Source organism: Cygnus olor, chromosome 3 (genome assembly GCF_009769625.2).
Source record: "Cygnus olor isolate bCygOlo1 chromosome 3, bCygOlo1.pri.v2, whole genome shotgun sequence".
Classification (NCBI taxonomy): domain Eukaryota; kingdom Metazoa; phylum Chordata; class Aves; order Anseriformes; family Anatidae; genus Cygnus; species Cygnus olor.
In genome coordinates, this window is record NC_049171.1 from 28,582,647 (window position 1) to 28,609,161 (window position 26,515).

General features: G+C 37.1%; 1 protein-coding gene across 1 annotated transcript in view; it reads right to left on the bottom strand.

Moving 5' to 3' along the window:
* Positions 1-26,515, bottom strand: part of EYS (eyes shut homolog) — an 856,207-nt gene that overhangs the window by 371,098 nt on the left and 458,594 nt on the right. The window contains exons 28-29 of the mRNA XM_040553008.1: positions 11,400-11,524; positions 6,772-6,896 (exon numbers count right to left, since the gene is read on the bottom strand). Coding sequence (XP_040408942.1) covers positions 6,772-6,896; positions 11,400-11,524 — 250 coding nt within the window. The remainder of the gene's footprint in view (positions 1-6,771; positions 6,897-11,399; positions 11,525-26,515) is intronic.

Consider the following 26,515-nt stretch of genomic DNA (forward strand, 5'->3'; position numbering starts at 1 on the left):
GTCATTAAGTAAAATAATCATTTTCATATTATGGCAAAACCTCTAGATAATAAGTTTGTATGTAGTTATACAGAAAACCATACAGAGGACTTAGCTGTCTGAAAACCTACAGATTGCTCTGATTGTCAAGTTAAATTTCTACTTTCTTTTCGTACACCATAGTTAATTATTTGTTGCCTATTGTTAACAAATCTTCACATAGCACCATCTCAACACATTAGGTTTGCATGTTACTTTTAGAAATGTGCAGCGGCAGTCTCAAATTGGAGCTGGCATTCACTCTTTATTTTTATCAAGACTAACAATTCATGAGAAGTCTGAAATATCCTTCCTACTAATAAATTAAGAATGTTCATAATCAGTGGTCTGTAATAAAGGGAAGAAATAAGGCATTTCTTTTACAGCAATAATTATGTGAATTAAATGCATTCTTGAAGTGTGAAATAAATATAAGCTGAAGCCAGGCCTGAGTTCATTTTATTTTCACTTCTGTTGTAATGAACTAATGGGCTGTGTGAAGAGAGGGAGCTAACTTAGCTAACTTAGAGGGATCTTACGCATTTGGATAGCCATTTAAAATATGCAGGGTCATCTCTGAAAGACAGAAAACTCTTTCCATGTATAATCTGACACGTAATCCTACATGGTTTTCTAATAATCTATGGGGTTTTTGAATGGGCTTGGCCATGATTTTACCATCATGATTTCCAGGCTACATAATGAAACCACAGTTTTAGCTCTTTTTCTGCCTCGTATCTGCTGCTTTAAACAACTGTTGACAGAGAGAGACTTGGGGCCAGCCATATTTTCAAGCCTTGGAAGGGCTCGAAAATGAACAACTAGCATTCATTAACAATTTTGAATCTAAGTTGTTGAAACATGAATGTCTTCTTTGAAACTTTGAATGTCTTCTAGGTCATCTGATAATAATAAGAAATATGTATCAGAGACAAGTTGGAGTTGTTTGTGAAAGTATTAGGTGGTACATGTCGAAACCACACCAGATCAGATCTAACAAGTTCATTCACATCTACACAGGTACATCAAGCAATATAAATCATTCAGTGAGCTTTGGTGTCTGGAAATGCTCTCTGTTTCTTAATTTAGCAGCCTAGACATAAAGTTTGGGACTTGTTTTAAAACGGACATTCAAATGTGGGTGTCATATAGTGACTGCAATCATGCTAGGAGTCTAAACTCCCTTTAAAGTCAACGCAGATTCTGAGGAAGTTAACTGCTTAAATGTGGGTGCCTAGTATCATTTTTGTAATTGATGAGTACCTCGTCAGAGTCCCAGCTGACAATCCAAGAGTTACAGGTTTCTCACAGGCCATATGTTAATCTGACTGCCTTATGAAGATATATTGGATATTCTAGACTGTCTGAAGTAGTATTAGATGCTTATGGCTAGGCAACTAGATCACTCTTTAAGTCAAGAAAGTTCCAGAATCTAATCAATATCTTAATGTAGACACAGAACTGGATTTGGAAGCCATGTGATGGGATGCTCTCATGAGAAAGCTAGATGGTGTTGGCAGATCTAACACAAAAAATACAGAAAACCTGTACTTAAAATACAGAAAACCTGTCTTCTGTGTGGTAGTGGGAAGCCAGGGAAAACCCAAAACGGCATGGGGATTCATATTTAGGCTTCAAGTGTCTGGACAGCCAAACAAGCCTTTGTGCTCCATTGATCCTTTTGGACTAGGACTTCATTTAGTATAATGTGAGTACAGGTACCGAGTGCAGATACTTGAATTTAGGCATCTGCATTTCAAATTGTATTCGACCTATCTGCTAAATCCAGAAAAGTCTGAAACATTATTTAGACCACGAATAATAAACAAAGATCGTTTACTCTTTCAACACACACATTCTTTATATTTTATATTTCTATTTATATTTATATTCTTTATATTTTATATTTCTATGGCTTCGTTTGCACCCAAAATACGGAATCCCTCCTAGAATAGAGAGGGAAGTGGTGAAACATTAATATAATACTTGTATCACCAAGGAAAATATTGTGAAAACCATTTAACTGGTACCACAAATGTTTTAATGATGTTGAATAATTACTACATTAGCCTCAGAAATTACATTCTCAGTGCAAGCCACATTGATGCATTCAAGAAACATGTTCTTTGAATACTACATGCTACTGAAGCCTGATATCCTATAAAGTGTGTATCTCGTGTTTAAAATCTAAGAGAGATGAGTTCCAACTGAAGCTTCTCCTGGAACTGGGGCATATGTAAGAAAAAACAAGTAGTGTTCAATAAGCACGTGCTCATTGCACACTTTCCTTAAAACAAGATAGTTAAACAGTTTCTCTTGTCTATCTGGTTTGTTTTTTTCACAGAACTTGAGACAACTTACATATTTCTGAGATCTCTATCAACTCTACTACATTGTACGTGATATTAGAAAACAATAGGACACACAAGAGAAAAAGGCAGAAATGGGAACATAGAAATTCAACTGTTTTTATAAGTAGTTGAAATCATTCAGTGTTTGAAATGGAAAAGGTTAAATGGAGGTCTTGGTATGATTTAGGTACACCCAAGATTGTTTCAATCAAGCACTTAATTTATTTTGGCAAGCAGATGAGCTAACTGGTAAATTCATAGCATCCTATATACTTGCTTGCTGTATTAGTATTCTCAAACATGAAGGAACAGCAGGCCAGTTTATATCCTATATATAGATTTATAGGTTTCCATACAAGGATAAAAAAATGTTTCTTCCTTGCTTACTTCCAATTCCATACAAAGCACAAATGATCAGTTTATTATGTAAATAAGATTTCTGCCTAATATTTTTTCTTAATCCCATAAAACTTATGTTTCATTCTGACTTTCATTGTGACAAATTAGTGTATTTTTATTACTTATTAATGTATTTTATTATGATTTTATGACTCACGAAAACAAAGCAGATGTGGATAACCGCCATTATGCATGAAGGGTACATTGAATAGTCATAGATAAATTTGATAGCCTTGAAAGTGACTGTAAATGCTTTAGTTAAGTGCTTTAACAGTTTCACTGAAGGCAGATACTGCAGATTTGTATTTAAAAGTAGGTATGCTTCTATAGATGTTTTCAATTTAAAAAGTAAACATTTATGCCATACACCACTAGCTATGCTTTTATTCTCAAAATTTCTGTGAAGCTTCATGATCCCTACTTTATGACCCATGCTTCAGATAGCATTGCGTACATACACTACAGAAGATTTGTGTATGCTACACTTTAGCTGGAGTTCCTTGAAAACTTATTCCTCTGGGAATTCCACTGTTTCCACCACACATTAACTCACTGTTAGGAACCAGAATCCACCAGGGGTTTACAAAATACCCATCATCTTGAGACGTTTAGACCCTAGGTGTCCTTGTTTTTCATACTGATGACAGACACGTTATACGTTTTTCTGTTTCTCCAGTTTTATTTCTCTACTGTGGAATTCCCAAAGCACAGTAGAATCTGGACTGAAGATGGAACAGTGCATAACAGAATAAAAGCAAAGACATCTTAAATTCCAGCTACCTCAGAGGTTTGCAGCTTTCTCATTTGTTAAGAGCCTGTTCTGTGACATACTGTAAGTTAATGCCCAAGGTACATACTAATGGAAAGACTCCCTCAATGGGTCAAAACAAATATCTATCCAGCTCCATCATCAGTGAGCTAATCTTGAATGCTTGGTGAAAAACACAGGAATAAAGCAAGCAGAGTTTGTCTTTGACAATGTCCTAAATATTCGAATTTCTGGCAATGAGTAATTCAGAGATTCCCCCTCTGTAATATTCAGATCAGGATCAGGGTAATATTCAGATTAAATAATGATGGAGCTATCTTCCTTCTAGCCCATTTTTGGACTTACTTGTAATTTTGGTCAATGCAGTATCATGAAACACTGACACCAGTGAATTTTGCACTGAGTGAAAAAATAATTTGTTCCTACAAATTTTATACTTGTTCTCTGATAGTTTTATTTGGCATTCAGAAGATTTTCTTTTGGTGAGAAATATGAAATAAGTACCATAATTTTCTCCATCACAGTTGTTCGTGTAGGAGTTTAAATACTGAATGAACAAAAGGAGGTTTTTTTAACATGAAGATATGATTATTTTCCAAATAGACTGTGTTCCTCAATTGATATATCCTTCATCATCACCTGACCTTGTTTTCAATGCCAGCCTGCTTTTGGAGGTAAAAATGATAGCAGTTGCTGTGGAGTGTGGCGAACTATCAACTGTGTCCATTGTACTCTGCAAAAACCACCTTATAAGATATGTATGTTCCTTCTTATGGGTTACTCTCTTCCTTCTTTGGATAGTCTCTTTGTAAATTTAGATTATATGCATTAAATTCAGACATTCAGACTGGTCTTTATCCTCTATATATTAGTTTTTAGAGGAGTTTGAGAAAAGTTTACCTTATTTAGAAAAAAATCTCTGCCTCCATACAATCCTTTGCATGCAGATTTCTATGGGGATAACTTTTATAAATAAAGGAGCTAGTGATCCCAGAATGGTGATTCTGCATTTAAAGCAAATAGGGGAGGAACAATGGGAGAAGCTGGTGGAACTGGTTCTCCCTAAATCTAGGCTGCAGGGATATTCTTCTCATTTAAATTACCACCAGGTATAAGTCCTAACCAAAAAAAAAAAAAGGAAAAAAAGAAACGGATGCATTTCCACTGCTTTGTTCAGACATGATGGGTCTTAGGGATCTAGGAAAGACTTATTGTTATAAGGTTCCATTGAATCCTTTCTCCAGATTTTGTATTGTGGCAAATATGGATATAGACTCAGGGAACTCCTACCCTCCTATTCTGGAAGTGGATGTAAAATTCCAGAAAATATGGAAGTTTCAGTTACCTATGAAGGCTTCCACACAAGTTTGTACCACACAAGGCAAAGAAGGCAACCCTTTCCTCATTTACTACTACATATAAGCACTTGGTCTGAAGTTTGATTAGAATGGCGAGTTCCAGTCTGAATGTTTATGTTTGCATGTGTGAAGGACTTAGTAATGTCCAATAAAAGCATTAACACAACAGTGTTCTGATATTTTAGACTTGAACATGTTATTGTCAAGGCCCTAATCAACCTGTGACTATCATTTTTCTGCAGTCTGCTCCTGCACCCTTTTCCATCGCACCACGGGTTTAGCTCCATTGCTGAAGGTCAGCTCTGGTATGTTGCAGCTGTGAAACCTTGGATTGGCCTGCTGTGAAAAGAGCTAAACAGTGAGAAAGATTTTTGTGAGATGACTCATCTTTGACCTTCATACCTGAGCTCAGAAACTGCATTTAAGCTCAGGCCCTTGCCATCGGACTAAAGTCCTAAACTAAAGCTACAGCTTACAATAAAGCTAAAGCCTGCTGTAGCAAGCCTGGCACTTGGCTGATCCTGATCTTGCCTTGCAGACTTGACATCCTGGCTTAACTTCAGACTTCTCTTGTGATCACGGACTTGCCCGTTAGCACCTGGACTTTTTGGATGGGCATGGTTACTGCCATCACTGGACTTGCTCTGCTTCCCTTGTTCAGGTACTGCTCGTCTCTAAGGTCACAGCCCTTGCCTACTTCACTGCTATCCTTGGCTCCTGGTCTGCCTTCCCTTGTGGAGCAGCCCACTCAACACTCATGCTCCACAACATGTGCTGGGATATCCAGCTACACCGTGGGTGCCCTTAAGGGAACAGGCATGCAACAGAGACAAGTATGATGCCTGATAAGAACTGAAGATAGACAGGAGTTCCTTCACTTTATAGAATATTTTTTTCTGTTGTATTTCATAGTTACTTTTTCCCTCATTGATGGTAAGTAAGAATCTTCTACTGAGGAAAAGAAGCCCTGAAACTTGCTAAAGTCTGAAAAGTTACACCTTTCTTTCTTGACTCGACTGCTGAGAATGTATGAAGATAAATCTGGATCCTATTAACAACGATCTGTTCCTTCTACTTTACAGTCTTCAATACATCAAACAAATGGAGCACATTAAAATGAGCATCATTGTTACCATTTATAAAGAAAAGGTAATCAAATAACAATCTCAAGTTTGGAGCTGTAGAGATAAGAATGACTAAAGCAAGAAAATAATAATAAAAAAGATTGTATACTCCTTACTCTCCTTGTTACTAACCCCAAACTATTAAATGATACTAGTAAGTTAAACCTGAAGTGCAACAAGGTAAAACACAAGCTCAAATTGTAGATACCAACTGCACATTTCCAACAGCGAAAAAGCTGGCATAAAATGGTGGTGACAGCATGGAAATTTTAACCTTAGGTAAATAACATCACTGGCATTCAGCCATCATCAAAGGATTTTTTGTTATGTTAAACAGAGAATAAAACATAGGACAGAAGTCCACATGATCAAGCATTCAAAGGAATTGTTTGATTTAGTTTCAGGGGACTTGTTTTCCAAATATTTGTCTGTATGCAACAGTTTGAAACATGAGTTATCTTTGTATATATGTAAAAACATTAGCGTACTCTGATGACTAACAAAGCCACTCTATATACTCAGCTTTTTTACTTTTTGTGAATATTAGGTAACTAGTTCTCTGGAATAGTAGAACTCCCATTAATAAAACAAACAAAATAAACAAAGAACAATTACTAAAATATTGTATTTTTCTGAAAGGCTATGTTTTATCTGAGTGAGGATAAAGAGGAAAGGGATTACATACAGTATTTTCTGTGCACCAATTATTATTCAGGTTAAGAGAAGGAGAAGAAAGAATGTCAGCATCTCACCACAAATCCTGGCTTGCAAAAACAGGAATAACCAAAACCGGGGTCTCTCTGAACACAGATGCCGTGTATGCAGGGGTTGGATATGCACTCATCAACATCTAACTCACAATGCAGACCTTCCCATCCTGTCAAAAAAAAGCAAATAAATTAAAGCACATTAAAATTAAATCCATTTATTGAACATCAATAAAAAAAAAACAAAACAAACAAACAAAAAAGGTAACTATAATCAATCCTCACATCTATTTATGTTGTATGGAATAGATACAAACTGTCTTTGTACTGCGGTTTCTCAAAGAAGAAAAGAAAGTTTAACAATAAAAAGTCAGAACCCGAACTATATGGATTATATAACTATACCCTACAAAAAATCTTTTGGGAACATTAATATTTGCTGACTTTTATATCTGTACAGATTTAAGTAAGCAAACAAGAGTAAAACCTGAATATATTCTTGCCTTACTGAATTAACTGACTTGACAGGTTGCCCTTCACCTACAGAATTATCTGTATTGTTATCTCTCGTGTCTAAGAATAGTCAAGGGTAAAATGTTCCCTGAAACCTCTAATCTCATTTCAGATCAGCACAGTGCAACCAAAGCCACATTATTTTCCAAAATTTAAACTGAAAGAGTATGGAATTGTTTATCTTAATTTTTGACCTCTTTATCCAGTTAAATTTGTGCATTATTGTCACACCAGGGAATGAAGAGCGGAGGTTTAGACAGATAACAATAGTCATGTTTACCTAAAATAAAATAAAGGAAAAAAATAAAAAGAAACTCAAATTACCATACCAGATCACTGAGGAGGACAACTTCTCAGCAAATACAGGTTCGTCTTTGAATACCGTAAGAACACTGTCTTCTTATACTTCAACACTCAGGTTACTGGCACTTTTGGTAATATGCATTTCTTACAAAATCTACTTTATAATTAAATAAATCCATAAATTAGAGTCTAAAACCTGGGGTTTAAATCAGTAATTTGAACCTGTCTTGAACGTGCTCTTCACAGGCTAAGTCAAACCCATTTGCAGCCCATTTGCTTCAAAAATCCAAACCCAGAGTTTTGTAAAATATGGCTAACTGTTGAAGAACTCCACACCATCTGCCACGATATCAACTACATCCATTACAGCTTTGTTATTTCTCTAATTCATTTTTGCCCTTTCTAAAAAACAAACAAGCAAACCAGTGAACCAAACAAAAAGACTTCACAACCCAAAAACCCCAGCAGACTTCAGCTGAGCCAAATCCAGTCGCCTGTATCATGTGTTTGCCTCAGTGCATGCGTCAAATGGACCCACCAGTTATGTTCCAGCCCTGTTTTAGCTGCATTGTTATAAGTACAGCTAAAGACTTCAGTTGTGAGGCCACCATTAGTTCCAGTGGCTGCTGCTGTTGCTTTAGAGCTGTCTGAGATACTGACAGAATATAGTTTACATCTCTCTGTGTCGCTTCTGCACCTGAACAGCCTGCAGCTGTGGCCACAGATTCTCAATATGCATTTGTTATTCTAGGGGTATGGGGCCTGCTACTGGGACAATAGCTGACAAAATTCATGGTCCACTAAAGAATGGATTTGTCAGAGCTAAATGAATTCCCTGTTCTGGTAACACATGCTCTCACCACATGCTTCATTTTGTTCTCTGAAGGTTTTTGGAAAGCTGCTGTCATCGCCTTGTTCCTAGTTCTGTCTTGCCATGATCCCTTTTCCATTTAATTAAATTACAACCATGGATCTGTTGGATATTGCAGACTTCCTGCCTTGTGGAAAGTTCCTTCTTACGTCTGCCTCTACAGATGTAAAAACACTCAATGACATCTCCTTATTTCTACAGATGAAGGTCAGTAGAGAAATTAAAGAACTATCATATGCAGGTAGCCTGCCACAAAAGCAGATTTATTCCAAGTATTTCTACTTCATGTATCTGGAAGGTATTTTTTCTTTATCTTCCAATCCCTTTCTTCAGTTGTGCAACTTTACAACAAGCTATTCCTCCCACAGGTTCCCCTTCTCCAAATTCATTCCTTTTCTAAGCTATAACTTTCTCACCTCCAGCCACTTCAGAAGCCACAGAACTCAAAAAAAAGATACTACCACATTAATTAAACAGAAAAGGTATTCAACCATTATATATATATACCTAACACGTGATTCTTTCACTGTTTATGTTCCTAGTGGAGAAACCACACAGAGATCTTTTGCCCATACTAAAGAATGCTATTATTAAACAAAGGTAAAAGAACAACAGCTTACACTTGGCTTAAAATGTGTTTAAATCATGTTAGCAGCAGGACTGAGATCTAACGCCTAAGAGAAAGCTTCTTCTGCTTACACCAAACATTTCCATGTAAGTTGCACAGAGGCAGCAGTTACAGCCCTTGGCTGGTAAGCAATTTTAAAATGTCTGTATTCAAATATACTTACATTATCAGTAGCTTTAAAAATAGGGAGAAACATTTTGAACTTGACCATATATTCTACATGAGGCACAGTAATGATCAAAAAATACATCTTACTAGCTTTTAAGTCATCTGTACTGGTGAAGTGGTATGTGGCCTTATTTAGTAATAGGCAGAGCTTCCTGAGGGGATGTACAGTTTTATTCAGGTGGAATTTCCATTGTACAACAGTGCCGAGAGGAAAAAAGATATATGCTACCAAAGACAGGTGATGACTCAAACTTTGAAGATCAAAAGGGACTGTTATGATTGTGAATTCTGGCCCTCTGTATGGCGAACTCAAGAAATTTTTCACTCAGTGGTTCATACATCAAGAGTATAGCATCTTTATGGATTACTGAGTGTCTCTTGGACAATAAGGGAAAAAAAAAAGTTGCTATAAAAAGTTTCATCTGGGAGTAAGTTTATTCCTAAAATTAATAAGGTCCTAGTAAGCCAAAGATAGATTGCCTTACAAGTGCTTCCATTTTAGTCTTATGCATTAAAATATCCTTCCTTAGTACCGATTAAATAACTAAATAGACTGTACATATGGACTTGCTATATACACACGTGCTTGCATACTTTCTTGCATACCTAAAATCTGATGTGTTGCTGTTGTTTGTTTTTAATGAAAAAACAGCATGGAAATAATTATACGTATGTGGAATAATTGCTGGAGGTGACTTATTGGGGCTAAACGTATGTCCACCTCTTAGGAGGAGGTTCATCCAGGGTGAAATGTGGCAGGTATGCAAGGAATCTGTTCCATGATAGTCCCCTTGGCAATACAGCTGCAACCTTAGGTATTGGTAACACGAGGGGAGCTTGGTGTGTTGACTCTAAGTGATATAGCACGGAGGGTGGAGCGAAGACACCGCGGCCTGGGTCTGTGCTGTCACTGCAGGGATGGGGAACCTAATGTGACTGTGGAACTGGTAGACTGCATGGCCAGATCTGAGTCTAACTGATAACCAAATCATGTCCTCTGGGTGAACTTTGCTCATTATAATCCCATTATAATGCCAAAACACACCTCCATCCCAAAGGCTACCTGCCTCCAAAGTGCGACCACCCCTCACTGAGCACGTGCTCTGAATTTCTCAGAGCCTATACCTTTAAAACAAAAGCAAGAAAAATTTGTACCAAGCACAACAGACATGTGTGACTAGAGTCACTCAAGCTCCTCCTAAATAAGAAAATAGTATAAAAATGGCTCAAGAGAGGAAAATGCAAGGCAAGACACCACTTCCACCCCATACGGACACCTATTGGGTGAGATTCAAACTCTCGGTTATATCCAGTGCTTCCCCGGGAAACCTAACAGCCTCTATAGAGTTGTTTAATAAGTTAGCACATGTGCAGTTGTGTGTTTGTCATATTCGTGGTATTTGCATGTGCTTTGCAGACAGGGTGTTTATCACCAGCAATCCAAAGGAACCTGTATTCCCATTGCTTCAATAAACTACACCAGTCATTTACTAGATTGAAAGTGCATTGTGCAAAGTGTATTTGTGCATCTGTGATCATGATTATTCAATATAATTAATGTGACCAGATTTATAGTACTGCGATATTGTGCTATTTGTGCTTCTGTGATCATAATAATATATAATATATATACAATATACTGAATGCGACCAGGCTTATAACACCAAATTGGGCACCACACAGAATCTAAGGACGGCTGCCCCCAGCCCCCTTGATACCTGAAGACAAGCTGGAACACACGGGGGCTTAGGGCCTGCCAAACTTCCTTACCCTTTAACTCAACAATGTAAAAATTAGATGAGCGGACTACTAGAATGAAGAAAATTATTTGGTGATCTATTAAAAAGACTGCAGAAAAAAAATGTCTAATACACATAGATAGTTTAAATATCTAGTTGTTATACAGTGCCTACTGGTTGGTCTGTAAGCTACGTTTGTGAAGACCACACATAATAAACCCATCTCTACATAATTTTTCAGACTCTCTTAATGAACTGTTTTAAGACTTTGTGACATGCTTATTCTCTTTAGATTTCATACAAAAACGCTTGTCAAAGAATAGTTATTCTTTTTGTACCTTATGGATTATACACATATAAGAACCAGATATATTTTACCAGCTTTCTCAGTACTAACACTGATAATTCAAAACTATCATTCTTTAAGATTGCTCTGTCAAATGTCAGTTACCTTGTTGACATTTACAAGTGTATCCATTGACATGATCTTCACAGGTTGAACCATGTAGACAAGGTGATGAATTACACTCATTAACTTCTATTTCACAAAACTGTCCAGAAAATCCAGCAAGACACCTGAAGCAAATAACATTACAACGTGTTACATTATGCATAAACCATTACATAGAATATACTTTGTGTGGAAACAATTCATAACATCTGTGTACATTAACAACACATAATCTCAAATATTCCTTTCTGTTTTTCCTTATTTTACTGCAACTCTTCCAAGTTTCAAAATGTAATCCTTGGTAATGTTTTAGGGTTTTACGATGGCAAAACCTGTCCAAATTTTTTGTATTTTAACCATAGTATTTGGATCACAACCAAACTTAACAGTCTCAATTTCAGTTTACTGGTTCTAGCATGGTGAGTAAATAAAAACCTTTCTTAATGTGCTTTTGGGAGACTGTCTACTAAAATAGTTTAATTGGCAAAGTAACTGCAGTCTGTGTTTGGAAAACTGCTTGTTAAGAGATGTTGAGATGTGTTGTACACAGATATTTCACATGAGGTACGGTATTCAGAAACTACTGTTACCAGCTGGGTAGTGCACATCTTGCATGTCTTCTTGTTTCTAATGAAGAACATAAAAGTTTATGCCCCACTTAGAGAAAGATGAGTACATTAACAGATTGCCTTTTAATAAATTAGAATAGTCACGTCACTCACTCCTCAGGATACCACATGGGGTGAATACAAAACACATCGATAAAACTAAGTACCTGCAGCATTTAGCTTGCTTTCCAGATTTTGAAGTAGAAGAGAAGGGGCTGGATCACCAAATAGGTATATGTAACACTTCCTGACGAATCATTACATTATGTATTGGTAATTATGTTTTGATTTCTGCCTTGACTGTTAGAACGTATTTGTTTCACTTTATACGGAATGCACTCTGGGTAATGGGAATTTGGAATCTACCACGACAATGAAGCAGAACAGATTTTCCAAAGTCCACAACAGCTACAGAAGACAGTGCTGGCATACTGTTTGGAAAATGTTCAAACTGAAGCACACATTACTATTTTGGAAGTATCTAATTATAAAGTGTGAGAGAAAAGCCATGGATGAGGCTGAGTGAGTGAGCCATGAGGTGACCTGTATTGCTTTTTGGCCACAAAACATTAAGCAAAATATAGTACAATATATGTTCTAATTGCCAAACATCAAAATCTGATTTAGAACTGGATTCAATGCACCCAACTTCCCATACCTTGCTCTAATAACCCTAGGATTCTTCTGTACTCAGGGGATTATGGGGTGCAGAGGATGATTCTGCTCACTGAAAGTTTAAAACATTTTCCGCAGATATCTTTGTCTTTCCACTAGCTATATGTCATATTAAAAAAAAAAAAGAAAAAAAAGAGCAACTTCTCTTACTTCTCCTAAGTATTGGAAGGATGACCAGATAGATGAATGCTTATAATATAATGCAATTAACATTCTGTTGGCAACTACTGGAAAAACATGACAGCTAAACAAAGGGACTTTTAAACACAGCTAACTTTAACCTTGTACTATGGTACGTTTGTAGACACTGCTTTAAAAAACCAAAACCAAAAAAAAAAAAAAAAAAAAACCAACAAAAACTGAGTAAAACAAACTGGAATATATATTATGTAAAAATTATTGACAGAATAACTATACCTACATATATATAAGGTGAGTGGGCTTGCTTTTTCTTCTGAGTGTAAAACTCAAATATTGAAGAAAAGTTTAAAGGTCTTTTTTAAGAAATCTCTGGTTGGCATCTTCTAGTGGGCACATTTTTATAGGCTATGTGTATACTTGCTATGAGTTGTCATCAATCTGCAGAACACATTCCTTTTCCTAGGTCAATCATTTAACTCGGAGTGTTTAAGAACATTGAAAGTATTTCAGATACTGAGGTGGCTTTTTTTTGTTTGCTTGCTTATTTTGTTAATGCTAGAATACCACAACGTTGTTTGCTTGTGTTCAGATAGCATAATTAGATACAAATGATGCTGATGACAGCAGAGGCAGGCACTCTATTAACTGAATGTTTCTGAGCAATTATGAAACCACTAGTGGTAAGCATGCTACCGGTAAGTATTTGCAAGTCACAAAACATCACCTTAATGTCAGTTACTTTCCCAAATCACTTTTTAAAAATTGCAATAAATTTTATGTTTTACCGAGTGTTAATGAAGTTAATGCTTCTTAAGATATGACAAGCACTTTGATCATTTCTGAAATTTTTGTTTGCTCTCACTTCACCTCATTCTTGCTCCTTTTTAAATATATTTATATTTTGTTCTGGCTCTCCACATTCCTCCTTCCCTTATGTCATTTCTTTTTGACGATTAGGAGGGATGGAAACAAGAGAATGTAAATAAAACAGTCCCCTAAAGTGTAAATACATATGGAGAACAGTTCTTGTGCTGTAAATGGCATAAAGGCATTAAACCTCATGGAATACTTTGGAACACAGTTGTATGTGGAGCTTGGGATATCACCAGTCTGCAAATGAAAAAGAGGCATTTAGCTTACATATCAACGTATGACCACTTCAGACCTTGCATACTGAATACTATTTAACAAAAAAAAACCACAGGGTGTACCTTTATAAATAAATGCATATTTATTTTCAGCAAATAACTCTTAGAGCTCTTCTGATAAAAAAGATAATACATTGCGATGGCTGAGCTTATAAACTTGTGAAGTTATTAACATAAGTTCAATTTTTCAGCATTGAAAGGCAGCAGCAAAATATTGCTGATTTTATGTAAAAAATGATGTATTCAGAATTTAATTCCATCTGCTAAGACCTATCTCATATTTAAATCAATCCCAAGACATCTAGGAAACCCATGAAGCCATGTTCATCTAGAGGTCATAAAAGAAAGAGCTCTGGAGCAAAGACTCTGTCTGTGCTTGTGGAAGACTGATTTATTTTTTGCAAAACACAGCTACGACATTTAAACTCAGAGGGGCATTGCACAGGGAGCCGGGTAACAGGGGCTGGAGAATGGACCTGTAATGGACACCGTATAAAGGCAATCTGCAAGCTTGCAGCTGGTCTGACTACACAGTTCAAGCTAAAAGAAATAAGATTCACTCAGGAGGAGGGCTTAGCTGTCTCAGGTTCTGCCCATTAGTAGAGTGAAGAATTGACCTCTTAACCTAAGGGAGTTGTACAGACACAGAAAGAGGGCTGAGTTATTAGGGTGCTGGCTACAGGCGCTTGGATGAATCAAGCCCTGAGAAACATTCTCAGATGCTAGTACTGTGAAATTGCAATTTAGGCATTCACTACTGTTCTATTGACAGATTTACGGAACTACAGGAAATTTTAACATTTTTAATATTTTATCAATCAAAGGTCAGGTAAAATGGCATCTACCTGATTTAAGTAGCCCTGTCCCAAAGTGCTGTATATGTCCCCAAGGCCTGCCATACAGTGGGTCAGACTGGGCAAATTATTGCAACCCTTGTTACATATAACTTTTAACATTCTAATACAGCACCACTTGCACCTTATGACACCGATCCCAGCCTGTACTCCCACTTTTCATACCAAATAATATAATTAACACAACAAATGCAGCGTATAAATTTACCAAAATAAATAAAAAAACCCACCTGTATTATAGATACCTTTTCTTTTTTCTTTTTTTTTTCTTTTGCGGGGGGGGAGAGACATTAAGATTTGTTAATTAATAATATGGTAGAAACACACTTATAACAAATTCACAGAATGGACACCGGGAGAATGAAGTGGTTATACTTCTATTAGTCCAGAGCATGTCAGATCAAACATAAGAATATCAATGTCTCTTCACCAAAGTAACGATCTTTTGGGGGGATGAAAACTAAAAGGGCAACAGAGGATGAATTGATTCCTCACACTTCAGTATAAACTCAACTGTCTATAGTTTTTCACATTAACAATTATCAAACAAAACACTAACTGTAGAAAAATCTGAATCCCAACTGCTCTGTTCCTGGAGATTATGCTAAATAAGAAGATAACTTACTTTATTGTCTTGTGGTATATGTATGTAAGAGTCTTTGAAAAAAATCTTGCAATTATATAAACAACAAAAACTATGCAACTACCTCTATGCAAATAACAAATTCCATATTTATATCAGTATTGGAAATATTTCATAGAATCACAGAATGGTTTCGGATGGAAGCGACATCCAGTTCCAACCCCCTGCTATGGGCAGGGAGACCTCCCACCCGACCAGGTTGTTCAAAGCTCCATCCAGCCTGGCCTTGAACACCTCCAGGGATGGGGCATCCACAGCTTCTCTGGGCAACGTGTGCCAGTGCCTCGCCACCCTCTGAGTAAGTAATTTCTCCTTAATATCTAATCTAAACCTACCCTCTTTCAGTTTAAAGCCATTACCCCCTCCCCAGCTTTCCTGTAGGCCCCTTTAGGTACTGGAAGGCCACTATAAGGTCTTCTGGAGCCTTCTCTTCTCCAGGCTGAACAACCCCAACTCCCTCAGCCTTTCTTCTTGCAAGAGATGGTCTTGCCCCTTTATCGTCTTTGTGGCCCTCCTCTGGACTCATTTTAATACTTCCATGTCCTTCTTGGGCTTGGGGCCCCAGGGCTGAACTCAGTACTCCAGGTGACATTTAACAGAGAAAAGGTAGGTGGACTTCACAACTTCACAGACTTGTTTGAGTGTTTTATACAGAAGTGAAGCTATTTAAGCCTAATCAGATCTTGGGATTGCCAAAATATTTGTATTTTTGCAGACATGTTTCCATATGAACAGTGGGTAGACCAGTAAGAAGCCCAAGATGCCCTATGTGAATCTCCTGTAAAAAAAAGCAGCAGTGGTAACTTTTGTCAAAGTTTTGCTTCACGTTAATTTTGCATTCTAATGGCTATTGGCATGCATAAGTTTCTACTATACAAAATACTTCATTTAAAACAATTCCAAAGTGATCAATTCATGATTTATTAAAAGGCTTAAATGAAGGATTTTGATCTGTGACAATCACAGCTGCATAATAAAATTTATTCTATGTGAGTAAACTTTTAGCCTCAGAGAAAATCTGAAGAACCCAAATGTCAACCAATTTTTTTCCCTATAACTCTAATTCATATCCTGTTGTAACTCATAGGTCTTTGAGTCGGTTTTGTAACTAATTGTTCTTTGAGTCTATTTTTTATCTGTACCCTTTTCCTCATCTCTCCCTCTCTTTCTTCAACTGCCTTGTGACCTTTTACAGCTTATGAATAATTTGTATATCTGTGAGATATAAGGTTCAGAAAAAAACATGGTTTCTACAACACAGAAGTATTAGGTTTATCCGGGAGCAATGATTTACAGCAATTGTACTTATGAGAGAGCATTTATGGTGTAACCTTTACCTGTCTATTTGACTCATTCAACCTAGTAAAATAAATTAATTTTATGGACCAGTCCACACTATGGAATTTGTTTGGGACATCAATTTTTCTTCATGAGTGTTAATCTTGATGAGTAGGGTAATGTTTTGTTAATACTTCTTGGTTTGGTAATTAGGACTTCAGACAGAATAATAGATCAATGTGAAAAGCACCTCTCCTGAGCAACTGTCTTGGGTAAAATTGTCTTGTAAATGTGCAATCTCTTTTGACATTAGTCAAAATCTGCATTTTCAAATCTGCATTTTCTGTCCAAAATAAATCTAGTTAACTGCTCTACAGTAACAGGCCAGCTCTGTCACTGCAAATTTATACTGGGATCGCTATACATTATTAACAAGCTATGAAAAGTCACTGGCTAAATGTCATGGAAGCTGAGATATAGCAGCACCTTGGGATTCATATAGCAAACAGTTTAGTTTTAATCATCTTGAACCACAAGGTGCCTTGACATTTGCGAGGCAACTTCTTCCTTTTTAACTTCCACTGGAATCAGACCTCTATTATCTCAGCCATAATTCTAAACTTAAAATGTGATAGAAAGTTTTACCTTCTAAATTAAAAAAGTGAAAAATCAATCAAACATGGACCTTATCATTCATTTAATCAATGCTCACATGCCAGCTTGGAAAGTAAAAAAAGGAAAAGCAAGAAAAACTAGATAATTTGAGCATCCTCAGGTCTACTAGAGATGTTTCCTAAGAAATGCACCAGTTTTACTTAGAACTACTGAGGCTTGACTTTCCCGAGCAGTATTAACACAACGAACTTCTTCAGAACCTCTTTAATTTCAGAGAGAGATGGAAGAAGGGGACTGATTCATTGTAAATATACAGATCTATTTCAACATGTTTTCTTAAAGCTTTCAGAATGTATTTATTCCATTTATTTATTCCATCTATGGTGGAAATACATTTGCAATCATTATCATGCTTCACTCCCTAGCAGCCAACATTTTGGATCCTAAGTTCCAATTTAGTGGAAGCCAATATATTGGTTTTGGTCCTTTAAATAAGGTTATTCACAAGAAACACAAAAGAGATGAACATCATTTTATTCAGCTGAAATTATTATTTTGCAAGAAGTACAGGAGCAAGCAAAATTCCCAACCCTACCAATGCTGCTTTGAGAAAATGAAATCTATTTCACTTGCAAGTTACATTGTGTTGTTTATAAAGTTTTGAATTTCCAGATCTTTTCCTTTCAGACTTTGCTGCCCTAACGTCTGTGTGTTATTTCTTATATTACTAACCACCTACACATTATCTGTATTGCTAATATACATGTTAAAAAAAATCTTGCCTCGTCAATGAATGCATACCTCCAGTAATGTCATCACGTTATACAATGGCTCTAGTACTGTAACTTGAACAGCTCCCCTCAATCAGATACACAGAACCGAAAACTCTTCTTATTTTTATTTTTTTTCCCCAGAGATTACTTTTCCATTACATATGAAATATGTCTTTAAAAAGTAATTAATTTCCCTTTACTCTTTCGGTTCTTTTCATGGTAACTCCAGCTTTAAAAGATAAGTGACTTGCAGAGTTTATTCTTAAAATCCATAAATAAAGCAAAATGGATATAAGGTTTTCAGCTTTCACTGATGTTCCATGAAAGAGAGGGGTAGTACAGAGATTTGTTCAAGGTATTTATTCTGATGTTGATCTAAAAATTGTAATCATTATTATTAAATCGGCCTCTTAAGAAAAAAAGTGGTGAAATATAATCCTAAAGTAAATCACTGCTAGACATCCACGAGCAGCCTATTTTATGGGCTTGACCAGCAAGAAAACGCACGCCTCAGGCTCCTGACATTTTTCATTTTACCATCCAAATGACTACAGTGAAAGGATGTGGGTTGTTTTCTCAGCAGCTTACCAATTAAAAGTACTTATTGTAATTATTTTCTTTATTTCCTTTACTCTCCATGTAACGTTTTATAAACTTGAAACTCTAATTAACTATTCATCATATTTGTCAGTTTTCCAGTGGGTGACAGCAGATGATAGGGACAGCTTTGCCGTGGAGTGATTTGTCTCTGAAGTACCTTCTTGGCGCTGCCTCCCCTGCACCGCTTGGGCTGGGAGGTGGAGGAGCCGGGAATGAAGGAGTGAGACTCAGCTTGGGAAAAAGGACAGAGTGGGGGGAAGGTGTTCCACTTTTTATCTTTGCTTCTCACCACCTTACTCTATTTTTAATTGGCAGTAAATTAAATTAATTTTCCCCAAGGTGAGTCCTCCTCCCTGTGAAAGTAATTGGTAAGTGATATGCCCATCTTTATCTTGGCTCTTGAGCTTTTCCATCTTATTTTCTCCTCTCATCCTGTTGAGGAGGGGGAGTGTGAGAGTGGATGAGTGGGTGTCTGGAAGCCAGCCACATTCAACCCACCACAAAGTTGTAAGCTTTGCCACAGATTTCTACGTAACTACTGCAGTTCTCAAGTTACTGCCCTACTTCAAGTATTACTGTTACTTACGCTAATAAAGACAGAGATCAGGCTCCTTCACAGCTCCATAGAACCCTGCTGAGAACCCATCCCAGGAAACAGTAATATGGCAAGAATTTCATCATGAATCAATCTGTACTAAAAGCATACTCCATAATAAAAGAAGAAATTTTATGACACAATGCTAAGTAGCATCCTTTGGTGACAACGTTTTTTTCCCCCTTCTATTTTTCATAATGCCCTAGTTGAACCTCGTTGACCAGGTTGGATGAGGCCCTGGGCAATGTGATCTAGTGGGTGGCATCCCTGCCCATGGCAGGGGGGATGGAACTGGGTGATCTTTAAGGTCCCTTCCAGCCCAAACCACTCTGTGATTCCATGACTGATACTAATATAAACTGTCAAAACAAATTTATGAGCCACTAGACCTGTACACTTCTGCCCATTAACACAACATCACAGGGCATCTAAAATAGCAATATTTGCAAAGAAACTTTGTCTCCAAAATTAACCGATACTGATGGTGCTCTCACTCCATAATGCTTGCTTCTCTTTCATCCTTTGACAGTCCATAACTATAAAATTACTTTGATTCACAGAACAAAACTATTGGTGGTAGATTCCTTTAGACCATTCTTAATCTCATTTATGAAGTTACTGAAACTTTTTGATATTTTTCTGAAAGCAATACCAATAGCTAAGGGGAAGCTACTGTGACCCTGACAGAGGATTCAGAGAGGAAGCTTTTATAATTACCCAACAATGACAAAATCCCACTGACACCTCAGTGCTTTAGAAATAAATTCTAAGGCCAAATTCCTTCAGTTGGGAAACCTTTCTTCCAGATCTTTTCACTATTCTAAGCTTTGCATCATTCATTTCAAATAACTTTCACAGTGAATTTTACCAAGGCCTTCAAGTAACACTAAAAATCTGGGAGCAGGACAGGCAGCATAATGAGTTCCTCTTTGAGGAAACGAGTCCACATATGTTTTGCAGCCACAACTTTTGAACTTTTACAACATCAAGGTCAGATACAGCGATTCCCTATGAAAAACTAAAAAATGAAGGTTTCACATCAGATGAGTTATCTGCTATCTGGTAATCTGTCTGAAGGTTGTAGATGCAGCAGATTATTCAACCAGCATGTAGGTTACATAGCAAACTTTTAAAGTCTTCCGTTGCTTTGAAATTTTGGAAAAGTGATCGGAGGGAGGGAGGAGGAGGGAAGGTAACAGGGAACAAACAAGCACAAACAAACACACACACGTTTTGAAGACTTCCCATACTTGTGTGCATGTGTGTATGGACTCTTAGCAATTTCTAGGATCCCACAGTGGATCACCACAGAGCTTCGTTGTTACTGTGGCTTCACGGGTGGGTTAACCTGATCACCTGCATGAGGCCGAGGACTCAAAGTAATGTGTGTCAGCTGCCTTACTGTCAGTAACGCTACTGAAAATTGTTTCTCTTGCTGTACTTTGGAGCATCTTTCTATGGAAAGAATTTCAGAAAGCAGCAAGCAGGGAACTTACAGAAGTCTCCCAGGAGAGCCTTTCTCAGACTATTTTCTCCAAAATCCTTTCCTTGCCGAAGGTGATACTGTGACTGTTAATTTTAGAATACTGACAATACAATGAAGCTTTCTCCAAACTACAAGTCTAATATATCACATTACTTTTTTTCTTTTTCCTTCTCTCCTCTGAATTCTCCTTGGAGACACTGTCAAGAATGGAGCACATTTATTTACCTCTGAAGTAAAATTTTGCTTAGAATGACGTAAAAATAAATTAAAGCTCTCCACGGTTGTCAGGAAATGTTAGCTCTATTTTAAAGAATAGTGAGTGGGAATCAAAAAGAAGAAATTTGGTAATAACACACTTGAGTGTATATATTTGATTTTAGAGAGCTTTCTTCCATTTATTCATCTACAGTTATGTTCCCATTACTTTAGCATCAGAGTGCCTCCTAGATATTTATAGCCCAAGATAGCAAAAGTCATCTTTTGCCTGCCTTTCTTACTTTATGGGAGAAGCCATTCAATGATTATTACAGAAAAATGAAGCTGAAAAGAGGAGTCGCATACATAGTACAAGAGATCTAGGGACAGACCTTGTTTGCTCAAATCTTTACTCTGATTTTTGTAGTCATGAGCTTCTCCATGCTCATCATCTGTTTCTCTAGAATGTAGCTTTGCAAAGGTAAAATGCATTTTAAAAGGGCAATTAATATTTCCAGTCTCTTGGAGAACTGATTTTAGAATAGGAGCTACAAACCATGAGGTTGCCACTTTATGTTCACTTTTAACAGCTCCAAATTTTCACTACCAATCAGAACTTACAGTAGGCTTACAAAACTGGTTTAGAGACATCAGACATTTACTGCTGGTTTTTGGCCCCACCTCTACTGCATATAAATGCCTAAGGGGTAAATGTAAGGAAGAGTGAACTGATAAATCAACACTTTGCAGGGAATGAAAGAAACAGGAGTAGTTTGCTCTTTGTCCTCTTGGACAGGAAAAGTGCCCCTGTTGGCATACCATGCTAGATACACTAGTGCAAGGTGTCTTTCTTCTCAGAGGAGGGATGTTGCATGTAGCAGATCACAACAGATTAGCAAAAAATACAAATTAGACAAAACAGGTAGTTTTGTCCGGATTGGAGCTAGAAGCTCTGCAGCTTTTCTGCTTCCTACTTTGCTTGAAAAAAAAGAGTTAATAAAATAGAGAAATTATTACTTCGTGTGGGGAGGGGGGGCGAAGGAAGCAATGCAGAGCTGTAAGGACCATATTACTATATTTAGAGCTTTATTCCTGACTATAATAATAAGAGTGCAATGTGTGCTAAGCAAAACTACTTTTTTACTACTCCAGATACACAAAGCTACTCAGGACACTTAATTTTATTTATAAAAGTATCTGGCCAATAAGGGTCTTTATTCTCACACAATGTCTCAGGACAACCAAAACACATCCTACACACTGGGTAATAAAAAGTTCTGTTCTTTTTAAGGTCACTCTCCTACTATCAGTAGCGCTCCTGCAGTAATCCTCATCATAAGAGACTTTAAACTTCTTCAGTCCACTTGGATGCATGCTTTATTTTCCCTGAGAGAAAAAGCAGATTTTACTGCCAGTAAAATCTCCCACTGTGGTTATCATGGACATTCGTATTAAGTGATAAATTACGTACTTGCTAAATCACAGTCGGTGGGGTGTGACAATGTTATAAAAAAGGTTAATCAGTGGAAGCTCAGGCTAGAAGGAATACAGCAAGCAACCAGAATGGCTGTGCCTTGATGAAAGTATATTAGAGTTAACACACTCCTTTCCTTATTTTATTAATCTACCCAATTGGAAATGTGTGTGCATGCATGTGTGCGCGCACGTGTCCATGTAGGACTAATGTAAAGCCAACATTCAGCTGTTTGCTAACATAATCCAGATTTGCACTCAGATTTCCTACACAGAAAAGCTATCGTTATCTATCTGGTCAATCCTTCAAACTGAAGTCTTTTTGGGCTTTTAACTACTTGTTCTTGTACATGAACATATATGTTAAAACAGGACCTTAGCTGATGTAAACTCTCCTAACACCAGTTCTGTCATCTTTCTGTACTATTCAGGCACTCAATCATGGACATAAAATCCAGCTTAATATCAGAAAAAATAATAATAATAATAAAAAAACATTTATTTATCCAATTTCTTTGGTTTCTTTGGCTCCTTAAGCAACTGTGTTACATACCAAACTGGAAGTTTTCAATTCATAGTTTTACATAGATCCACTTAAAAACACTACTTTGAAGTGTCTCAGAGATTTCTTGGTGATGGAACAGCAACTAAATCAGGATGAATGTAGACAAAACGGCCATTAGCCCATTCCAGCCAAGACAGAAAATGGATTTTTTTTTGTTTGCACCACCTTCTTCCCAGTCTCCCAAAGATAATGAAACAACATTAGGAGAAATTCAAAGATGGTGGAACGACATAAGAAGTGATGTATACATCTTATTTACAGACTCAGCTATATCTTAACCAAAAAGTTGTTTAAAAACAATTCTTAGAACTCAGCTGGAAAACATCAAGTGATTTCAAAGACCTGCTTCTGAACAAGTGAGGGGAATAATAGTGAAGTTCTGTCATCCTCTGAGAGTTTACTTCTCTGAATATTTAATATACTACGAAGAATAATTTCATCTAAGCAGCATTGATAACATTTATCTTTCTTCTTACCAAGTTACTGAAAATGGCATCATAATTTCTAGGGCACTGCAAACTTCATTCTTTTCCATTACTGTTTATGGAAAGATCTATTTCTCGCACTCTCTATTACTTGTTTCTGTGATATTTCCCCCACTCTTTCCTATGCTGTCATAAAATCTTTATCTTATAAAAGGCTTTGCATTAATCTTTGAAGTGTGTTGTCTTTTGCAGAAAATACTCTTTACTCTCACTGAATAACGGCTTCCTTCAGTTTCAAACGTCTGAAGCAGAGCTCACATCTCTTTATGGAAGACTTATCCTGAGCTTGCTTGTAGGAACCCTCTATAATGAAAAAGAGATTCTTGAAGTGTTGAGTTACCGATCTTAAATAACTTTTACAAAGTGTTTTCCATTTGGAATTAAGTTTTTCCTTCTTTCTCCAGTTTCATTCTGTCTTTGCCAAAATCAACAAGCAAGAAAAACAGAAGTTCTAAGTTTTTTCTTCAACCCTGATGCTGGATTTTCAATAGTTCAAATCACGAATAGCTCTCACTGGTTTTAACTGAAATTAGAGATGCTTTCAATTTCTGAAAGTAAGTCCTCAAAACAGCAGGACAAAATTTAACTAACTGATGATTTACATTAAGCATTCCAAACTCTCTGGCTTTCATCTTAAGAAAACAACAGCAATTAGAGAGCTTATTAACTCTGAAAATCCTCTTAGATGAGTTCCTAATGTTAGACTCCTACATTTGAAAATGTCCTCTATCAGTACTCTATTGCATGCTTAAAATATCTTCTCCTCAAAAGTAAAATATATCCTCAATCCCTTTCTAAAAGAAAGAAGTAACTGATTCAATAGATGTTTGTCTCTTAAACATGAGAAATTTGTTACTCCTGAACACAAAAGATAGATTAATTGTTGTAAGAGGCTGAGATTAACTCCACATGTCAGCTGTCTACCTCATCCTCTCTGGAAAAGTAGCAACATTCTCCCCAACCCCTCAAAAAGGCAAAGTGTTTTTTGCCAATTTCAGAATTTCTAAGGATCCTTTAAAATGCTTGTTTAAGCAATACAATGAACTATCCTTGGAATTCTCTATAGACTCTCTGAGGCCTCCCTGAATTTTCAAATATACAGCAGTAGACTTAAACAACAAAATGAAAAGGTAAACTTCCACAGGGTGCGGACAGATGTGCATGAGAAGCACTTAAGAAAGAAAGAGTAGTCATATACAGATATATGTCCTCTAGAGAGAGATACAAGATGCAGCCAGCAAGCTGACTGTTTCACCTGTAAGGATATATATGTATGTGCATGTATTTATCTACCAGTAGTAACTTCCACTGATCCGTTGTACCCATCATGAAGGGAGGGCAGAGGTACATGATCAAGGGACTGCAATGTAAGCATTCACTTCACAGAAAAGCTGCAGAACCACAAATGCTGTGCATTCTTTCCCATCTCACAGATAATAGAATTAAAATCCCAGGGAAGAACAGCAGTGTACAAACCATGAAGGTCCCAGAGTGCCTACAGGCCTCCATACAGACCCCAAAACATTTGAAATAGAGTGGCAACATCTATCTTTGTCTTCAATACAGTTGTCTGGATAGTTGGCTCATGGTCACAAGCCCAGATTTTTCTGTGTCCGTAAAAGGCCATTCTCCTCCTCTGAATGCTTTAAACCTCTGATGGGGCATCTTGCATTCCATCTACAGCTTCGTCTTGGACATACTCTGGTAATCGAAAATGTCAGCACCTACACTCAACCACTCATCTCAGATCTCCCCACATTCACCAGGGGGATGCTGGCGCTTCCAGAGGGCAATTCACACTACTTCAGACATCTAGCCTACCTCGCAAGCTCTACAACACATTCACACAGAGCCTATCTTTTGCGTAGCAGATTTCAGCAAGGTGGATCTCATTGTTAGCATTATATTCCCTGGACTATTGTATCAGTAGTGAGATTTTGTATTTATAAAGCTAGTTAGCTAAAAAACTCATTTACTTGTTTGCTCTCTAAGCTTTCTCAATTACTTTGAGTATCTCTGCACTTAAAATTCTTCCCTGCTTATAAATAGCCAGAATCTACAAATATTGCTCATGAGAAGTATTCTCTTTTAAAAAGTTGCAAATTATAGACAAGTACTGTTTGTTTTTGTTTCCTAAAGATGCAAAGCACTCACTGTTCCAAGCTGAAAGCTATCCTGAGGGAGAAATCTACAGGAGTACACTGGATTATAAAATTCTCACTGAAAAGAAACTTACTCTTGGAAATTGGCTTTTCTGTTACATTTAAGTTACCAAAGATGTTGCTCTAGACACAGGAGGCTTTTTGCAACAGGGCACATCTCAAAGCTAAATCCAACCCGTTGTTTTTCCTTGGTTTAGTCACATAATTCCTTAAGGACACCTGGAATGTAAGGATACCTGGTTTGTATGGTCATCTGGTTAAAAGCTATTCATCATAAGAAAAAAGAAAAAAAAAGTACCAATCAAAACAGTGACACAAACCCTAAGGAACAATAGATAACTGAGAAGACAACAAACACAAGATGTCTCAGGTCACTGACTGATGGGGCATTAAAGGAACCAGTGGAGCAGAACGGAGGAGAGGTTCAACCATAACTTTTTAACAAGAAAGAAAACAGCATTATCATACATGTGATAGGAAACAACAAGCTTCTTACAGGATATATGAGGAGGAATTTGGGTCTGTGTAAAACTTTCTTTTTTAAGGGGACAGTAGGGATGTGCAAAACACTACAGAACTTTAAATGAAGGGCCATCAGCAGGGAAGGAGGAAGAATAGGAAGAGGCAGTTCTTGCTGATCACATCTGTGTGAGTACTGGTGCATTTCCGTGGGCACATGTAAAGGCAGTGCTGCGTTGATCAGTGTGGCTGGCTGGGGGTGTGCATTTGCACTTTTGGAATTTGCACTTGGCATCACTACTGGGTGGGCATGTAAACAGAACAGCAACAAGCACAACTGACGTTCAAGGCTCTGGTCTTA